General features: G+C 47.7%; 2 protein-coding genes across 5 annotated transcripts in view; one reads left to right on the top strand and one right to left on the bottom strand.

Annotated features, from left to right (window-relative positions):
• Nucleotides 1-14,927, bottom strand: part of PUSL1 (pseudouridine synthase like 1) — a 44,973-nt gene extending 30,046 nt beyond the window's left edge. Inside the window, exons 1-3 of one of the 3 annotated variants that reach the window (XR_015950447.1) lie at nucleotides 14,600-14,927; nucleotides 13,042-13,099; nucleotides 1,096-1,283 (exon numbers count right to left, since the gene is read on the bottom strand). Coding sequence is in view for 1 of the 3 variants with exons in the window: in XM_088671622.1 (XP_088527748.1) it covers nucleotides 1,096-1,283; nucleotides 13,042-13,099; nucleotides 14,609-14,667 (305 nt within the window). In the remaining 2 variants the exon portion in view is untranslated. The remainder of the gene's footprint in view (nucleotides 1-1,095; nucleotides 1,284-13,041; nucleotides 13,100-14,599) is intronic. The other 2 variants (XR_015950446.1, XM_088671622.1) reach the window with 2 other exon arrangements.
• Nucleotides 14,928-19,852: 4,925 nt separating this feature from the next.
• ACAP3 (ArfGAP with coiled-coil, ankyrin repeat and PH domains 3) overlaps nucleotides 19,853-20,218 on the top strand; it is a 138,712-nt gene continuing 138,346 nt past the window's right edge. For both annotated transcript variants that reach the window (XM_088671620.1, XM_035117469.3), the window contains exon 1: nucleotides 19,853-20,173. In XM_088671620.1, coding sequence (XP_088527746.1) covers nucleotides 20,127-20,173 — 47 coding nt within the window. In that variant the 5' untranslated portion in view covers nucleotides 19,853-20,126. The remainder of the gene's footprint in view (nucleotides 20,174-20,218) is intronic.

The following is a 20,218-nucleotide window of genomic DNA, read 5'->3' as shown; positions in this document are numbered from 1 at the left end:
GGGAGCTGGCAACCTCAGGAGGGCATAGGGGCCAACTTAACTAGAGCAGCTCCTGCACGCCTTCAAAGAGAAGGGCTGTAGCTCAGTGGTTAGAGCATCTGCTTTGCATGCAGAAGGTCCCAGGTTCAATCTCCAGTGTCCCCAGGAGGTAGGAATGGGAATTATCCCATCCAAAATCCTGGAGAGAGAGCCGCTGCCAGTCTGTGTAGACCAGGGGTCGGCAACCTAAGGCCTGCGGGCCGGTTGCGGCCTGAATGGGTTCTGGATCCAGCTCGTGGACGGCCAAGAGATCGCCGCATGGTTCTGATTCATATACTGTAATTCAGGCTAACCCTAACTCACATCTGCGCATCCCAGATGCCAAAAATCACTTCCACACAGGCGTGATTTTGGGCGTCTGGGCATGCGCAGACGCGATTTTCGGTGTCACGCTGCGCCAGTCTGGCCCGCGAACAATCTCCGCGGGAGTGATCCGGCCCATGCCCGATAAGCCTTGCCGACCCCTGGTGTAGACAATGTACCCAGTGACCTGGCTCTCAGTGTAAGGCAGCTTCTGATGTCTTAAGGGAAGGGCTGTAGCTCGGTGGTTAGAGCACTGGTGTGTTTCGTTTACAAAATGTTTCAGAAAGTGCGAATTAGATTAGTGCCTCACATCGACTCTAACTGATCCGTAGAAAGGATTCCACAAACTGAAAGCAGAGATGATGTGTGTACTTTTGTAACCCAAGAAAATCTTAATAAAAACAATTTTTAAAAGAAAAAAGAAAATGAGAATTAGGTAAGCTTGACTTTAAACCAGCGTGGTGCAGTGGTTAGAGTCTTGGACTGGGACCTGAGAGAGCAGGGTTCAAATACGCACTCAGCTCACTGGGTGGCTTTGAGCCAGTCCCGCCTCTTAGCCTAACCTACCTCACAGGGTTGTTGTGAAGATGAAATGGGGAGGAGAACCAGACAAGCCACCTTGAGAAAGGTGGCGTATAAATGGAATAGATAAAAATAATAAAACAAACAAACCCAAGCCAAATAGGATTTCTGCATCCGCCCCTGCTTGCTGGTGACAACATGGTGAGGGCTTTGCAACTGCAGGGAACTCACCGGATGGGCTCAGGCTTTAGGTGGTGGTTGAGAGTGTCGGTGAGGATGTTTCCCGCAAAAGGCGGCTTCCCGCCTGACCTCTCAATGTCGAGGTGGGCGGCGTTGCAGAGGGCATGCACCCCGGAGTCTGTGCGGCTCGAGATGGTGAACTTGCTCGGCGTGGAATGCCGGAGCTTCTCTGCTGCCATCTGAAAAACAGGAGAAACTTAACTGTGCGGGGTTGCTGTGGCAGAAAAAGGGGTGGGGTGCCCTTGGCCATTTCACAAGAGGCACAGGTGGGAGAACTGGGTGTAGGTTTCTCAACAGACACCTCTAACATAGGAACACCTAAGTACAGGACCAACGTGGTGCCTTCTGGTTATGGGATGAGATGACAGCCGATGTGGTGGTTAGAGTGTGGGACAAGGACTTGGGCGACCAGGGTTTGAATCCCTAGTTTAGTTTAAAGGCAAGTTGAGAGGTGACACAACAGGAGTGGGTATATGCCCAGCTTGGAGGAAGTGCACAGCGAGAAGTTTTTCCTCCCTCATCACACTAGGACTTGTGGACGTCCAAGTGAAGCTGGAAGATTCAGGACACACAAAATAAAGCGTTTCATGACACAGAGCATAGTCCGGCTGTAGAAGGATGCCCACCAACTTGGATGGCTTTAAGAGAGGATGGGACAAATTTGTGGAGGGCTACCGGGTAACAGCGGCTACCAGCATGATGGCTTCGCTCTACCTTCACAGTTGGCGGCACCAATGCTTCTGAATATCGGTTGCTGTAAACCACAGGAGGGGAGAGAGCTGTGGTGCTTGTGTTCTGCTTGAAGCCTTCCCAACAGCAGCTGGTTGGCCACTGTGAGAACAGGATGCTGGACTAGATGGGCCATTGGCCTCATGCAGCAGGCTATTCTCATCATCTGGGGTTCTCGTCCCCATTCAGCTATCAGAAGTTCGCTGGGTGTGAACCTGGAGTTAATCACTGCCTCTCAGCCTAACCCACCTCGCTGTCAGGCTTCAGGGCCTCAGCTCCCTCCCCCCCCCCCCTTTGGCAGTAGATAAGCAGAACAAAGCAAAAGGAATCTCTTACCAAGTTAGAGATTTTAATGATCACAGCAAGAGAACAAAGCATCTGTTCCTCAGAACGAAGGTGCTCCCAATTAAGGGTTCCACCAACTTCCTCCCTAGTCACCCACATCCCTACCACATCTTGCAACCTGATCTCGCAACCACTGTCCACTGTACTGTCTGTGCTGCCACCTTATCTGCCCTCCTTGACCTTGGGCTGATCGGATGGACGCTTTCCAGCAACAGTGAGTCTGTTCTCTCTCTCTCTCTCTCTCTCTCTCTCTCTCTCTCTCTCTCTCTCTCTCTCTCTCTCTCTCTCTCTCTCCCAGTTCTCCCCCTCCTAACTGTTCAACCCCCAAATCTTCCCAACTTCTGTCTTCTAACTATGTCCCTCTGCAAACCACTGTTCCAAATCTATACTGTCCTCCTGCTCCTGGGAAGATTCAGGATCCTGATTAGGAGCTGGGGGGGGGGGCTCCCACCATTCCTCCTCAGTGCCGCCCTCCTCTGCACGGTCCCTGACACTCACAGGGTTCTTGCGGGGATTGAAGGAGGAAGGGGGAAAACTATATAGGCCTCTTTGACCAGAAGGGAATGCAGCCCTAAGGCTGAAAAAGTGGACCAACGGTTTGCCTCCCTATAAGGCAGCTTCCTATGTTCCTATGCCTTAAGGGGAGAGTGGCAGTGGCATAGCATCTGCCTTGCACGGAGAAGGTCCCAGTTCGATCCCTGGCATCTCCAAGTAGGGCTAGGAAGGCCTCCTGCCTGAGGCTCTGGAGAGCTGCTACCAGTCAGTGTAGACAACACTGAGCTGGGTGGATCATTGGTTTGACTCGGTGTGAAGGGGAGCTTCCCACAGCAAGTGCTTAGGCCCAGAACGGGAGACTGCAATGTTGTTTTTCTGACAGAATAGAGTATGAGCAGCTGATCATTTTGAGGATGCTGCAAGGAAAAGGCGGAGGGCCAGATCCAGACTGTTAGGGTCACAGGTCGATTCTGTCCCGCCACGACCAGCAAGGGCAGGCTGCTGTTGTTCAGCACAGACAGCCAATGTACCCATCCATCATGGTTTACGGCATCTGCCATCCTTGACGGGAAACTTCTTGTAAAAGGGAATGAGAGTGCCCATCAATTATTAAAGCCGCCGAGAGGCCGGGCAAGTGGTCCACAGAGGAGTGATGTCATCCAATGCCATTAGACCCCCACCCCCACCCCCATTATCAAAACCTTCAGCTTCTCCAGAACAGGGTCAGGATGCACTCCTAATTCCATGTATTCACTTATTTATTGCATTTGTATCCCACCCTTTTTTCTCCAAAGAGCTCAAGGTGGTGTCCGTGGTTCTCCCCTTCCCCTCATTCAATCCCCACAACACCCCTGTGAGGTAGGTCAGGTTGAGAGGCAGTGACTGGCGCCAAGGTCACACACCTAGTGAGCTTCATGGCCGAGTCGGGATTCGAACCCTGGTCTCCCAAGGTCCTAGTCCGGCATTCCAGCCACTACGCCACGCTGGCTCTCGTATGACATAGGTGCAAGGCATAGGTGGGCATGGCTTGGGCAAAAGTCTGGCGAGTCAAATGCGGGGAACAGACCAAGTTTCATTTCGGCTATGGGAAAGAGGCTCCCTAACACCAGTTTTAAAGTGACAACAACATCGGACAGGGCCATATCGGTTTCCTTTCATTTTGCGTTTCAAACACATCGTCAGAAAATCCTCTCCTTTCCCCGAAGCATCCTGGGCTGGGTGGGGTAGAGAAGGACTTCTGCAGAGGTTCTGCAACATGTAAATCAAACAGAGTTAACCGATTAAAAGCCAGGCAGAGAACTGGCTTTAATCGACATTTAAAGTAAGACCTTTAATCTGCTGGAAATCCCAACAGGAGAAGTAAATAAAGCCGAGACGAGCCCATCAGCAAATTAAACAGGTTTGTTCTTTTTTGCATGCTGCAAAATAGTTCTGAGGATGGAATTGCTTTGATATTTTTTTACAAAAAAAAAATGCTATTAAAATGATCAAAGGGCTGGAGTGCCTTACCTATGAAGCAAAACTAATGCCTGGGGCTTTGCAGCTCAGGAAGAAAGTAAAAAAGATATGGGGAAGTGAGACACAACAGAGGTTTATAAAGCGATGGGTAGGTCTGCCAGCGTTACAGATCTAAAAAACAGGTTTTTAAAATCTCTCTCATAATTCTACAGGGGTGGGAAACCTCAGGCCCTCCAGGTCTCGCTATGTGGCCCTCGGAAACCTCCCCAAGCCATACCTCCTCCCCAAAGGAAGAGACCACAAGGGTCATCTAGTCCAACCCCCTGCAATGCAGGAATCTTTAGCAGTTTGCCCAACGTGGGGCTTGAAGCCACAACTCTTGAGATTAAGAGTCTCAAGATTTACCGACTGAGCTATCCAGCAGCTATGATTCTATGTCTTTTGCTTGCCAGGATGAAGGGTGGAGAAAGATGTGTGAACATGTGTAGAAAGCAGCCTGCTGCTGTACACAGGTAAAATGGGCACCTGTTGTTCTGCTCATGTTTGGCTCCACCCATCCCTGGCATTTAGTCCTCAGAAGGTTCCCTAGGGTTATAGATGATAGAACAATGGTCTGCCTTGGTGCAATGCAATTTCCTTGATGCCCCTTGATTTCTTCCAGCAAACCAATTCTTACATTATTATTTTTTCAAATGCAGTAAATAAAAAATTGAGAACCAAAACAAGACAAAAAAAAAGCACACAATCCAAGCCATTTGGAGAACTCCAGCATGGGTGGTAAACAGGCGGAAATAATAATATACGAGGGAAGAGGGCTTGTGGGGGCGTCACTTACGTAAGAATCCTTTTTTGGGGGTGGTGAAATGCTATATTTATGCCCTCAATCTCCACCTTCCGTGCAGAATTGGCAACAAGAAGATTGGGGGGGGGGGGTTAGAAAGCAGCAAACCCAATGGGTAATGCTCCGGCTCTGGAAATTATCCCTTGCTAGGAAAGATGACAAGATTTCCAGCTAAATGGGTAATTAACTGTCCTTACAAGAAGCTGGTCGGGTTTGTCCAAGATGTATAATTTGTTGTTGGAATGGCATACAAAAGATGAACAAGTAAAATCAGTGATGATTGATTGGGCTAAGGATGTGGAGCACAATATTATGTCAAGTGACTGGGAAAGATTGTGGGAAAAAGGTATGAAATTTACTGCATGCAGTGTATAAAATTAATAAAAATTATTATGAAAAAAAAAACAAGAAGCTGGTCGGGGAGTTGCCTCTGGATTCTCTGCCCAGCATGCACAAGGATGCTTCTCTCTCTCTCTCTCTCTCTCTCTCTCTCTCACACACACACACACACACACACACTTTTGGGTTGCACATCAACCCTCATCAACATATTAGCTCCTTTATCTAAAGCAGCTTCTCTGCACCAAGAACTGGCCACCTAATAAGTGGCCATTTTAGGTCCATGGGCTCATTTGGATTTTGAAATGAGTGCTGCGGATGCCTCTCCTTCAGGTCACTTCTCACCCTCTTCCTGCAGATCGCAGATCACACACACACACACACACACACACACACACACACACACGGGTGTGAGTGTCCATTTAATCACAATGATAATGCATACCTTCCAACATCCATCCAATGTACCCCACTCATCTGACTGTGTTGCCCCAGGCACTCTGGGCAGCTTACAACATATATTAAAACATCAAACATTAAAAAAACACTTCCCTGTACAGGGCTCCCTTCATATGGCTTTTTTTGGAGGGGGGGGGGTGTCGGATAACTCAATACCCTCCAACATTTATCCAATGAAAATAAGGATGTCCTGAGGGAAAGCGGAACATTCCAGGATCAAATCAGAAACCGGAATGCCGTCTGCAAATCCAGGAGTGTTTCTGGAAAATAGGGACACTTGGATGGGAACGATAATGATATATTAAGACTGTGCATGCAGCTTGCAACCTTCAGCCTGGTGGGAGCTGGCTTCAAATGACAGCACAGGCACTGGGGGGGGGGTCCTGCCATCCTCTGCTCCCCTTTAACCTCCATTTATAGGGCCTGTCTTAAGTCTCCTGTTTGGGCCCTGAAATCTCAGAGTCTGGGATGCCCCTGACCTGGCAGCCCTAACACACTACACGCACACACTACACGCACACACTACACACACACACACACACACACCCCAAAACATGCACATACAAACTTTGCCCACTGTTCCTTTTGAAAAGCAAACTGTTGAATCCAGTACAAGGGATCCATGTCATGAAAAAAAGGTACATAGACCTGCAAGCGGAAGCGAGAAGAAGAGTCACTTTTCTAACTTTATTTTCTAACTTTTCAGCTCTATGTTAGGGCTGCCGTATGTCCGGAAATTCCTGGACATAGTCGGAATACAGCAGTCAAAAACAGTGTCTTTGCGGAAATCGCAGACCATGTTGGAAGTCTAGATTTCGGCGGATTTCCTTACAAAAAAGTCTCAAATTTAGCTCTTTTGTGTCCAGATTTTCACTTTTTGAAATATGGCAACTCTAACTCTATGTACTTGTCAATGAGCTGGATTTTTGAGCAAGTGCCACCTGCACCCCCTCCAGACACTTCTCTCCCTCACTATCCTGGATCAGCAACCTCCACTCCCCCAAAAAAACCCACTACACAGAAAGAGAGAGCATGTATACACACTTCGTTTTCCAAGGATCTGGGTAAAAATCAGATCTGGCAGAACTATGCTGAGTCTCGAAAGGAGGATGTGGGAAGGAGAGTCACTTATCTAACTTCCTCATTCAGCTCTAAGCACATTTCAAGGGAGGTGAAAGGCAAGCAACCACACCACCTTGTGCCCAAGGGATGAATGGGCAAGGCTTTCATGGGTACCAGGGACACTAGGGCGGCAACTAGCACCATGCTGGATAGAGCCGTAATTCCAGGGATACCAAACCGTCCTGTAACGCACTTCCAAAACCTTACTTCCCACTGCCCCACTATTTTGCCTCCTCTTCAGCCTGGAGGACTGAGCTTTGTTCCAAAACAGACCCTGTTTCCGCACACTGAAGCACGGGTGGGAAACCTGTTCCAGCCCAAGGGCCACATTCCATTCTGGGGGCCATATGCCAGTGGTGGGTGGGGCCAGAGGCAACAGTGGGTGGAGTGATGAATGTGAATTTTACCCTTTGTACTCTATTATTATTATTATTATTATTTTATTATTTATACCCCACCCATCTGGCTGGGTTTCCCCCGCCGGATTCCGGGCGGCTTCCAGCAAGTACCAAAATACATTAAAATATCACAGATTAAAAACTTCCCTAAACAGGGCTGCCTTTAGGTGTTTTCTGAATGTCAGGTAGTTGTTTATCTCCTTGATCTCCGATGGAAGGGTGTTCCACAGGGCGGGCGCCACTACCGAGAAGGCCCTCTGCCTGGTTCCCTGTAGCTTTGCTTCTCACAGTGAGGGAACCACCAGAAGGCCCTCGGCGCTGGATCTCAGTAGGATGAAGACCTGGGTTTTAGGGTGCTTAATTCTGCCAATTTCAACACAGAATCAGAGGCAAAAGCAGGGCTCGACCCTAACTCAGCCAACCAGCGGAATCCTCCCCATCAGCAGTTTGGCTGAAAAGCACCACACGACACTGGCTGGCGGGTGCAACCTCGCCGAACTCCTGACCCTGTTCCCAAATGACCTCTCTGTGTCCTCTCCTGGTGCCCTGTGAGCTGCCCCGCACATCTGCCACTTTTATTTATCATCCGCCGCAATGATAATCCGCTAGCATCACTCATGCCAGATTGAGAAGAGACCCATCATTTGCATAGCCGTAATTTGCTTGCGTGCCAGTTGCTGGGGAAACGACGCCCAATAATCCCAATTAATGGTGTGTCGTGCCAACAAGGAGGGCAGGTGGTGGGATCTGGGCATTTTGGTGGGCCTCGAAAGCACATCTGTGCCGAAAGGAGAACGGCATCGAACATCTGGCCTGGGAACCTCTTTCCAAAAGCGGCCAGCCAAATGCTTATTGAAATAATAATAATAATAGTAATTTTATTATTTGTATTCCACCCTGGCCACTCTGGGAGATTTTCAATCAGACTGGAGAAGCTGGTGTCCTGCCCCCCCCCCCGATGTTCCTGGACTCCAACTCCCATCATCCCCGGCCACTGGGCCATGTAGGCTTGGGCCGATGGGAATTGGGGTCCAGCAACACCTGGAGGGCCAAGGGTTGTAATCAATGTTGTAATCTATCTTACGAAAAGGCATAGCGGCTACTCGTGCAGAGACGCAGAGGGAACCTCCTTTTCTGGCTGGCACTGCCAGTAACCTTTGGTCCATGAATGGGGAAACTGTGGCCCACCCAGATGTTGGTGTTCTCCAGCTCCCATCACCCCTGACTGTTGGCGGTGAGGTGCTGAGCACCAGAGTCCATTCCTCCCCCCCCACCATGTGATGTGTAAATTGCTGCTTGAAGATTGTGAGCTTAGTACACAGTCACACACCACTAACTTAAAGCACTATGCTACCACTTTAAACAGTCATGTTTTCCCCCAAAGAATCCTGGGAACTGTAGTCTGTTATGGGTGCTGAGAGTTGTGAGGAGGCCACTATTCCCCTTGCAGAGCAACAATTCCCAGAACTCCCTGGAAAGAGGGATTGACCGTTAAGCCATCTGGGAACTGGAGGGGGCCGGGATGCGGGGGGGGGGGGTCTCCTCTCAGCATCCTTAACAGACTGCAGCTCCCAGAATTCTCCGGGGCAAGCCATAAATTTTTGAAGCGATACCAGAGTGCTTTAAATGTATGGTGTGAATGTGGCCGGAGGGAAGGGGATGTTCTGTAAACCCCTCCTAGAAATATTTCCATTACCACTCTGAAATCGTTCTATCAAAGGCTGTTAACTAACTAGGCTAGCTGAATCAGCCACATGTGGTGCACTCACTATTAGATTCTAATGGATGGTTGAATATTGTTTTATTTGACATAGGTTGTTTCTTTTAAAGTTATTATTACTTGGATCAGATTGTTACTATTAACTTCTGCTGTTTTATAATGTTTTTATATGTATTAGAAGAGTAGCTGGGGCTACCCAGATGGAAGGGCCGGATGTAAACAAAAAATATGATCATAGAATCATAGAGTTGGAAGAGACCACAAGGGCCATCCAGTCCAAACCCCTTCCAAGCAGGAAACACCATCAAAGCATTCTTGACATATGCCTGTCAAGAATAATGATGATTATGATTTGGGGGACCCTCCGGATGTTGCTGAACTCTCGTCATCCCGGGTCATTAGGCCATACTCATTGGGGCTGATGGGGGCTGCAGTTCAGCAACATCTGGGGGATTAAAGTTTCCCCACAGCTGGGCTGGAATGGTGGATGAGAACCTGAAAGACCAGGGTTCAAATCCCTACTCAGCCATCAAGTTCACTGGGTGGCCTTAGGGGCACCTGTAAAAGTATATCTAACCTACATCACAGGGTTGTTGTTGCACGGGAAAAAAGTGGAGACATGAGAGCCAGGTTTGCCTCCAACAGCTCACTGGAGGAAAGATGGGGCATAAGAAATAAGCATTACTAAATAATAAGGGTGCTGCATCCAATGTTAGCCCTACTCAGAGTCAACCCACTGAAGTTAGCAGACATGGCTAACGTAAGCCCCTTCGTTTCATTGGGGTCTTACTTGTCCTAGGCGATCAGGGGGCGAATGGTGATCTGCAAATGTTTATCAGAAAGTCCTCCATCCCACCCTTTTGAGTCAGCTGCCGGCAGAGGCCCAAAAGAGAATACCACTGTCTAGATCAGCCGTGCAGGGGGAGCGATTTGGGAAAGAGAGGAATTATAGATCTCATACGAGTCGCCAAGAACCCTTTCCAAGTCATGTAGGATTTCCAGATGCTTCCCTCTCGCGTCCACCTCTCGTGGTTTGTTTCCCCCCCCTCATTCCCTCCCTCCCTCTGGAGAAACAAAGACTCAAGCTGTCCCGGGCGCCTGTCCCGTAACACTCCCATTGCTGTTTCCTCATGCATGGGAAGAAATTCTTGGACCCGGAGCACACGTTCGAGGGCCAAGAAAAAGACAATTTGCATAGAAAAAGATTTCGCCCTGGGCAGCCTTCGTTGCAAAGGAGGAGAAGCAGAGAGAAACACAGGAGACGCACCGTTTCCCTTCCCCAGGTGAAGTCCCACACACACACACACACACACACACAGAGAGAGAGAGAGAGAGAGAGAGAGAGAGAGAGAGAGAGAGAGAGAGAGAGAGATTTGCCTCTGGAGTAGCCTCGAAACTTCACAACATCTCCAGTAGCAAGCCGGGAATGCGCATTCTTCCCCTCAAAAAACCACCAACAGTCATCCTTTCCTGTAATGACATATCATGAGGGGAGGCTGGTCTGCTGAGACAGATGGGGCACTGCCCCACCAACCTCAGCCAGCCCCTGCCTGCCTGCCTGCCTTCTTACTCACAACGGTCCCTGTTGGCTTCCTCCTCAGTCTCAGCTTTTGCCCTAGGGCAACCTTTTTCAACCTTGGCTCCCCAGATGTTTTTGGACTACAACTCCCACCATCCCTAGCTAGCAGGACCAGTGGCCAGCGAAGATGGGAGCTGTAGTCCAAGAACATCTGGGGACCCAAGCTTGAGAAAGGCTGCCCTAGGAGAACTCAGTAGGGAGGAGGTATGCTAATTGAAGCTGGAATTCGTTCTGTTCTGGATTGTTTTAATGTGTTTGAGATTTTCTCTTTAAAATATAAAACAGTATAGAAATAAAATTAATAATAATAATAACTTCATGGGGAGATGGCGCCTAGACTTTGTAGAGTAAGAACATCAGAAGAGACCTAGTGTCTAGTCCAGCATCCTCTTCTCAATGTGGCCAAATATGTACACACAGAAAGAGAGAGAGAGAGAGAAATACACACACACTAATTTGTCTTGATGTGCAAGACAAATTGGCTTTTATCTGTTTTGCTTCTTTTTATTTTTCCATGTTATTTGTTCTCTATCTGGAAAATGTACTGTACTGCTTTGGAACTTTGATTATGCCCTTCCCTGTCTGTCTGCAGTTTTGATGTTATATTAATGAAAACCGTTACTTATGAGAAATCCACTGATTTGCCTTGATACAGAGATGTATCTGGTGGCACATTTTCAGGCGTTTTTGCAGGGGACTCTTTTTGCCTCTCATGTGAAAATGCCCTGCTACAGCCCAGGCCAAAACTGGAGCTGAAACAGATGGAGGGAGGTGGCCTCTGAGCTGTGCACTGCCCGCCTTCTCCCTTACATCCCCAACGTCTGGCTCCAGAAGGGTGGGTGACTATAGCAGGAGTGAGTCAACCCCGCTTGGAAAATGAATGATCCAGCATTCCATCAGGCATGCAGAGTCCCAGCATGTTCCATTCAAGAGACCTGCCACAGATGGGCTCGAAAGCAAGTCTTAACTGAAGACCAAGTCCAAACTGAGATTCTCCAGGGGTACTCAACTCCCCAAAAAATCCAGCTTGCGCTTTCCATAGGACGGCTTCACCCTGCTGGCCCAATTCGACACGTAACAAAATTGTCCTCGCCCCTGATGCTATGGAGCACAACGAAGAATTTATCTCGGAGGCTTTGGGGGCAGGGGTCGCCAACGTGGTGCCTGTGGGTGGAATGGTGCCCCTCAGGTCTTTCCTTGGCGCCCACAAAGCTTCTGAGCAACCCCACCCATCCTTGGTCATGAGGTGCTGAGGGTAGTTACCTTTTTCTCCCTTGAGAAGTGAGTGCATAGAGTTGAAGGAGGAAGTTGGAAGAGTGGCGCTCTTTCCCACTTCCTCCTCCAGCTCAATGGGTTTTGTCAAGGCTCAGCCTGCTTCTACTGGATGTGACTTTTACCCAGTTCCCTTGGAAAAGTGAATTGTGTATGTGCACAAACACATGCTATCTTTTAGGAGACATCTGAAGGCAGCCATGTTTAGGGAAGCTTTTAATGTTTAATAGTTTATTGTATTTTACTGTTCTGTTGGAAGCCGCCCAGAGTGGCTGGGGAAACCCAGCCAGATGGGCGGGGTATAAGCAAGAAATTAATTATTTATTATTATTATTATTATCTCCTGTTCCAAGATGGGGAGAGGAGAGACTGTTGATGGTACTCATTCAAAAGTCCAAATCTACTAAGGTGGCTGACATAGATTCCCCCACCCATAGAATGACAGCCTATCAGGTGGAAGGCCAGAAGGGAATCCTGACACTGGTTTTGTATGTGAAAGGAATTTTTGCTGCATGGAGGATTGTCCATGAGTGCAACAAAAAATTATCTGCGCATACAAAAACTGGGTGTTGGCAGAAGGGGTCCCAGTCTAGCCTTCGCCCCAATATTTGAGCTTTCTACATGCAACGAACTGTTGTACTGTCAGTTCCATTCTAAGACAGACACAGGTTAACCACCTCAATAATAAACTTGGTCAGAGAGAGAGCGAGCTCATGATTATGACAAATCCCTATATTCAGATGTCGATCTACACAGACACCTACAGTGTCTGCAATTTGGCAGCCTTACGGGAAATCTTAAATAGGCAAATATAATTTCCAAACACAGATTGCCTTCAGTTCAATCCCTTCTTCTTTTTTTGCAGTAACATAACTAGTCAGACCTGGCTTGCTCTTGTGCAACATCATTAAGGAGTTCAACATCATTAAGGAGGTGGAAGCAGCATCTGAAAACATTCTGACTGGCTGCCTTACTTTAGAGTCGAAGCACCTCTTGCTACTGGTCCACTGAACAACCCACTTCCCTTCAGAGAATAGCTTTCATTGGTCTTAGGATTTCCAGGCATCTCTCCCAGCCCTTTGGCTCCTCGGAACCCCCCGCAACCAAGAGAGCAAAAATGTCACGCCTCTCCCTATAGCCCATCCCAACCCAATTTGAAAACCTCAGCTGTGGTACGTACCTCCAAGTGATTCTGCACTCCAAGCACCGCTTGGTCAGGAGGAACTTCCTTCACGCCACTGCAACAAGGGAAAGAAACAATTACCTCAAGCAGAAGAAAGTGGAGGGCGACTGTGGTTCACAGGCATTGACCATCGCCCTAACTTTTATTGTGCTGAATCAAATCAAGTAGGGCAGCTGAGGGAAAGCTTTATCCCAGTAGATGCACTAAACTACAATTCCCATCATCCCTGGCCATGCTTCCTGGGATCAATGGGAGTTGCTGTTCAGCAACATCTGGAGGGCCAAAGGTTCCCCCACTGGCCCTTGAGAATTTCACTATGACTCTTCCTGATTCATAGTTCAATCCCTTTGCCACTATGCCAAACCAAGGCACAGAAATGTGTGAACCGGAGGTTCCCCCAGCCAATCCTAGAGAGTAAATTAAAATAATAATAATTATAATAATAATCCCCTTTTTAAAAAGAAAAAGAACATGTGCAAGGAACCCGCATGTTGAGTGAAAAAATTAACAACTTTTAATAACAAAAGAACCTAACAAGGTTAAAGACGAAGGAAAATATTTTAGCAGCAGGTGCAAAAGCAAGAGCTATCAGTACATTAGCAACAGATGTCATTTGCATTCTTAATTCTCATTATTCCTCTTCTCTTCACTCTCCCCCGCCACCAATTTCCCATTGTCTTACCTAATGTGTCATCTAACTGAAAGGTAGAAATGGAAAATCTCAGCTGTCAGCTGAATTTTAACTCCAGGATTCCTTGTTGGGGGGCGGGGCGGGGGAGAGCTATGTGCTTTAAATGTATGGTGTGGACACAGCCTCAATCAACTTCGGTTCCATTCTCCCATCACAAACGCACAGAAGAGAACTAGGTAATATAAGTCACCTAAAATATGCTGTGTACCGGTAGCTGCGTATAAATTCTCAGCCGCTTAGACAGTTTACGGTGGGGTGCACCAGGTACTGGGCTAGATTAACAGGTAAGTCTGAGCCCACTGTCATGAAGCTCACTGGATGGCCAGCCACAGCCTCTTAACCTCCCTCACAGGGTCGTTGTAGGGATTAACAGAGAAGAGGGTGAACCATATTGGAGATATTGGAGAAAAAGGTGGGATGTAAATGCAGTGAATAAGCTGTTCTGCTTACCCGTTTAAGAAAGCTGGAGGGGCCAGCCAGATGGAGATGTCAGTCGCCAACCTGGCATCCAGAGATCTCCACATGGTCGCAACTGGACCCACGCCAGTAGCAAAACGCACCTGCTGCTTAGCTAATTTTTAGCACTGTTGTCTACACTGACCAGCAGCAAATCTCTAGGGCCTCAGACCTGGAGCCTTTTCCAGCCCTACCTGGAGATTATGGGGTACTGAATCTGGGCTGTTCTGTATGCAAAGCAGAAGTTTTACCATTGAGCGACAGTCCTGCCTGTAACTGGAGCACAGAAAGTTTCTATATACCATTACCAAGCCACTTGGTCCATCTAGCTCAGTATTGTCTGCACTGACTGGCAGTGGCTCTCCAGAGTTTCACACAGGGAGCATTTGAGAATGCTTCTAAACACACCTTACTCACCAATACTTGGTCCCAAAGTATTGAAAGAACAGCAGATACCGAGTTTTTGGAGAAACCATGTTGGTTTTTCGAAAGCCGCCGTGAAATTTCAGCTGTGAATCATTAATATGACGCTCTGAACAATTAACATTGCCATTATTAATAACTGCTGGAAAATTTCACAACTGCCTGATTCTGGAAGTGGAAAGCTCTTGTTGCAATATTTAAAAAACAAACGAACACCTCCCCCCCCTTTAAAAAATGCTAAATAAGGGGATAAACTGGCACCGCCAACCAGTCTCAGCAGCGTCCTGCCTGATGCAGCATGGCTTTCAGCTGCGTTTGAAAGTTTAGATGCCTGGTAATAAAAGCCCCCTCTTGGAGTCTCTTTCCAATTGCCTTTCCTAAACTAATTACAGCACAGTAAAAAATTTTAAAAATAAAGACTCCCAAAGTGTTTCTTATTTGCGATATTACTTATTTCTCCGCCTTTTGGGGAGAAACAACATTTCTTCCCCGTTTGAGAGAGGGCCTGATTCGTCCCTTTCTGCAGGCAGCTTCTTAGGCAGCCCAAACTGGTGTTATTGAAGAGATAGGGCGCTTTCACGTGGGCCTAGAGCTATTCATGTCTCGGCTTGATTGCGATTTTTTTTCGGACACAAATGGACACACCGCCAGCTGGGTAGGAGGAGCCGAGATTCCGCGGTGATTCTTTTTAGGGATAGGAGGGAAATTCCCACCTGTGAACAAAAACGTCCAATCTCCTTTGTGCTTAAAAATAATGTACTGTATTAATATTGTCGAGAAATATGGTGAATGTGTGTGTGCTGTTGCTGTTTAAATGCAGCGTTGCTTCCAATCCACCAAACCCTTTTAAGGCTTAAAGGCTTCCTTCAAAAAACAGACTTTTCCCCTTTGATTTTTTTTTTTGCAATTGACTTCGTTGCATTGATCTCTCCAAAGTCCAAAACACCTGAAAGCAGATTTGAAGGGATCTTTCATCAGCGCAAGGTGGTACAACTCAAAAGTTAAGGTTGAGTTCAGGCATCTTGGGTTCAAGAACCTCTGAGTATATACAGAAAACTGTACCTAACCTACATTTTAAGGGACCAAGGGCAGATTGCCCCAGCTCATGTACAGAGGTTGCTTCCTCTTTTGAATTATCATATGTCTAGAGCAGTCTTTCCCTCGGATGGGTCCTCAGATGTTGTGCAGATGTTGTGCAGATCAGGAGAATCCCAGACCCAGAGATTTCAGGGCCCAAATCTGAGACCTAGGGGGCGGCCTCTGGTGATGTCACAGGGGTGGGCCTGGGAGACAGCTATTAATTGGGACAGGGGAATAGAGGAGGGCAGACTTTCCTACAGACCGCCATCTGTGCTATAATTTGCTGCCAGCTCCTGCTGGGCTGAAACTTGCAGGCCACATACAGTCTTCTTCGTGTAATATGTGCACTCTCGCCCACCTGTGGGCTCAAGCCCTCCACCTGCATTCCTGTAAGTCACTTTGAGATTTCAGCATGTGTGGAAGGCACACTGAAATCTAAGAAACAAGAATGGCTGAATTAGGTTTGCAGTGGTTGAGGAACAGGGGCATAAATTATGCAAAAACAGCAAATACTCAGGATGGATCAGAATCTATCCTGAATATTTTGTGTTTTGCATAATTTATGCCGGGGGAGTGCAACATGGTATAATTTATGCAATACTGGAATGAGAATCTGAATTTCTCGATGCGGAGTACAGTACGCACTAGGGTATTGCTTAGAGAATCAAGGGCAAACCTGTGGTTCAAATCCACACTCAGTCATGAAGTTCACTGAGTGATCATCGGCTATTCAGTGTCACATAGTAACCTACTTTACAGGGCCCTGTTGTTGTAAGCAAAGTCACTTGAATAATGCAAAGAGAGTCCCGAAGGAACCCTGATAACACTTTACTGAAGAAACTGAACATAAACAAGGTATAACTGAGGAGAAATTAACAGAGGTTTTTGCTTTTCGCACTACAGGCTTTGTACATAGCAGCGAGGCATAGAACCAAATATACAGAGGGAAATCTCCAGAACTACATCGCACATGCTACCTCACTAGAGATCATGCCACTTTGCCTGATTGCTAAGCAACACCTCCCCACCTGTTTTCCCTCTTGGGTAGTTGACTTTAACATAACAGAATTAACCCTTAAATTGCAAATTGAATGATCCTTGTTGTTGCACTTCCAACAGTTGTGAGGTTAAAATGAGATGAGGGAGAATAATGGATGTGTTGTCCCTCCGGCAGGATGAAAACTGTGGCAAATAAATAAAAAACAAGAAGTTCTGGTACCAATCTACTCCTGGTCAAGATGCACTCAGATTAATACACAAGTGGAAGAAATCTAATTTCCTGGCAAGATTTGGGTCTGATTTCCACAAGGCCTGTGCTACTTTCAAGAATAAAAACCTATTCATCCCCAAAGGTTCCAATATATCAGCATTTTAAACAGATGTGCTTGATGCAACCTGCCAGAAGACTTATGCAATCGGTTCTGTTTGTGTGTCGCTTAGTGCACAGAAAATGTTCCCACAGCTTCTGCTGACGATGTGCGGGAGGATCAGGATTAAACCAGCACATCCAGCACTTTTTATTACTCTTCAGCCACCCCAGATTAATTTAATCTGATCTCTGTGTGAGCCGCTCCATTCACAGAGTCCAGAGATGGGTGCGCCCTCTGTGTCCCTTCTGGGTTGCTGAAGTGCTGGGGGGCTTAGGAAGCTCCTGGTTTAGAGCATGATGACATCTGCCTTCTGCCGTGTAGAGCCCTGGTGGCCTCGATAGAAGGCATGTCTCACCAGGTTGCCCCAAAAGCTTCCCTCTCCAAGTGCGGAACAGCAGGGCAACAAACCACACACAGACAAAATCATTTCAGAGATTGCGGCAACCACTGCCCACTCTTTCAAACCTGCCTTTGGCATCCTAATGACTAGAAACCGTGCTCTTTAAAAAGGAAGGAAGGAAGGCTACCTACTGTTAAAGAGAGACCACATTGCTTCTCTGTGGAGTGTCTCCTGATTGTGAGGAACTGAGCCCAGAGCAATGACTCCTGCAACTGGGATCCTACTCCACCTTTCGCCGGGAGCAAGGCAATTGCACACCCATGGCAGAGACTTGGCAGCATTTGCCCAGCACCAGTGGAGATTGAGTGAAAAAAGCCAAACCTACACCTAATAATAATAATAATAATAATAATAATAATATCAGGACATTAAACATGGGCAGTTAGAGAAGTTGACATGAAACATCTGTATATTTCATTATCTCACCTTTCTACTGCATCTTTATGAAGTATAGTAATGCAGCGAGGATCTCTCATATTCCAGCGCATCCCTGTCTGGGGTGGGCGCTATTGCTTTTGTTTGTTACTATGGCATGCATTTTTGTCTTTTTATATTGCAAATATTTTTGTATTTTATATTGTAAACTACCCTGTGATCCTCGAATGAAGGGTGGTATAGAATTTAATTGATAATAATAATAATAATAATAATAATAATAATAATAATAATAATACAGTAAAGTCAGCCTTATAGAGACACAACAAAGCACCTCCTCCAAGGATAGGCCTTCCCAAGTCAAACCAATGGTCCATCTATTTCAGTGGCTCCCAGCCTCTTGGGTGTGGCGGCCCTCAAGGCCAGAATTGCTTGGCACCATAACCCATCGATTTATTGTCACAGTTGTCATCAAATCATAGAACTGTAGAGTTGGAAGAGACACCAAAGGTCATGTAGCCTTTACGACATGACAACGGAATAGGAAAGTTGCAAGAGGTGCCCATCCTGCTAGTTAGGGATTACAAACAATTATTATTTGGGGTTTACTTACAACAAAGCCACTTGCATAGGATTGTGACCCGCTGGCGACCCACAGGTTGGGAAACGTTTATCTATCTCAGTACTGCCTGCACTGACTGGCACCCACTTCCCAGAGTTTCAGACAGGGTCCCACCTCTCTGAGCCCTGCTCAGAGATGCCAGAGAATGACCCTGAGACATCTTGTCAGCAAACCAGGTGCTCTTAAACTGGCCCCTTCCAATCCTTTCAGTCTACCTTACAGGCTTGTTGTAAGCAGTGCAACAAATTAACCCGTGCAAAGTGCTTGGAACCCTCTAAAACACCATATAAATGTCAAGGGCATGGGTATTGTCAACAGCAGCGTGTTCTAAATCAGCCTTAACCAAGCTGGTTGTCCTCCAAATGTTTTGGGCCACAACTCCTGTCAGCCCCAAACATCTGGCGGGCAACGGGTTGGCAGAGGATGCCCTAAACTGTCCTATATATTATCGTCCCATGTTCACGACATTATTTTATTTGTTTATCTGCCCCAGCGCTCCTCCTGTTCAGGGACAGAGCATCTGCTTCGTATTGTGGCACCGACAGGACCAATCCCCAATGGCATTTCTGGGGGAAAGCACCCTGCCCTGAACCCTGGAGAGTGGCTGCCAGTCAGTGCAGACAATCCAGAGCTCAGATGGACAAATGATAACCAATGTGGTGTAGTAGTGGTTTGAGTGCAGGAAGAAGACTCTGGGAGGCCAGAGTTCGAATCCTGCCACTAAGCCCTGGAGCTCACTGGGGGAGACCTTGGAAGCATAGGAGCCAACTCCTAGGGGCTGAGGTCCCTTCGCCCCCCTAAAATATTTGAGGGGCTGCCCCCTTCAAATTGGATGGGCATTGCCATTCAAATAGTGTGCAAGTGCCACATCCTGTGATTATGTAGGGTGGGGCTTACCCCCCCCCCATATTTTATTTAAGTGGGCCACGCTGCTTGGAAGCTTCTCGGCCTATCCTACCTCACAAAGTTGTTGCAGGGATTCAATGAGGAGGGGTAGAACCATACACATCACCTTGAGCTCCTTGGAGAGGAAAGGGGGATATGAATGGAGCCATAAAATAAACAAGCTCTGGATAGCTCGGTTGGTTAGAGCGCATTGGTGCTGTTCATGCCCAGGTTCCAGGTTGTGATCTCCATGTGGGATAGCGGCATATTCCTGCTGCATCGCAGGGGGTTGGACTAGATGATGCTATGGGGTCCCTTCCAACTCTACAATTCTATGAAGTTTTTTTTTTTTTTTTTTTAAAGAGCGCTCCAACTCTGTTCCTCTGCTCTCCAAGGTAATTGGTAGATGCTCCCTGGGTGTGTTGGTGTGTATGTGTGACACAACTCTTTGGCAAGCTCTGCAGCTCGCTCGCTCGCTGGCTCGTTCCCCAGCCAACCCCCCTGACAGCCCAGGAAGGAGAGGGAGGGAGGGAGCCGCGCGCCAAGGCGAGAGCGTGCGCGCCGACGGACTGGCGCTGCCGCCGCTCCTCCTGCGCTCAGCCCGCGCCGCTGGAGGCAAGCAGGGCGCCGGGTGGCGAGGCTGTGCGCGGGGCTCGCTGCCGCAGGAGATGCGCCTCTCCGGATTTTGAGTCGCTTTCTCTTCCACCCCCCTCTCCCAGTCCCTAACCCCTACCCCCATCCCTCCAAAAAAGAAGAAAAAGCGGGGGGAAAGAAGCCAAGATGACGGTCGAATTCGAGGAGTGCATCAAGGATTCGCCCCGATTCCGGTAAGAAAGAGCCTTGCCGATCTCCGTCTCTCTTTCTCTCTCTTT

This window comes from Zootoca vivipara, chromosome 6 (genome assembly GCF_965207765.1).
Source record: "Zootoca vivipara chromosome 6, rZooViv2.hap1.1, whole genome shotgun sequence".
Lineage (NCBI taxonomy): Eukaryota > Metazoa > Chordata > Lepidosauria > Squamata > Lacertidae > Zootoca > Zootoca vivipara.
The sequence above is the reverse complement of the archived record's forward strand: the minus strand, read 5'-3'. Positions and strand labels throughout refer to the sequence as shown.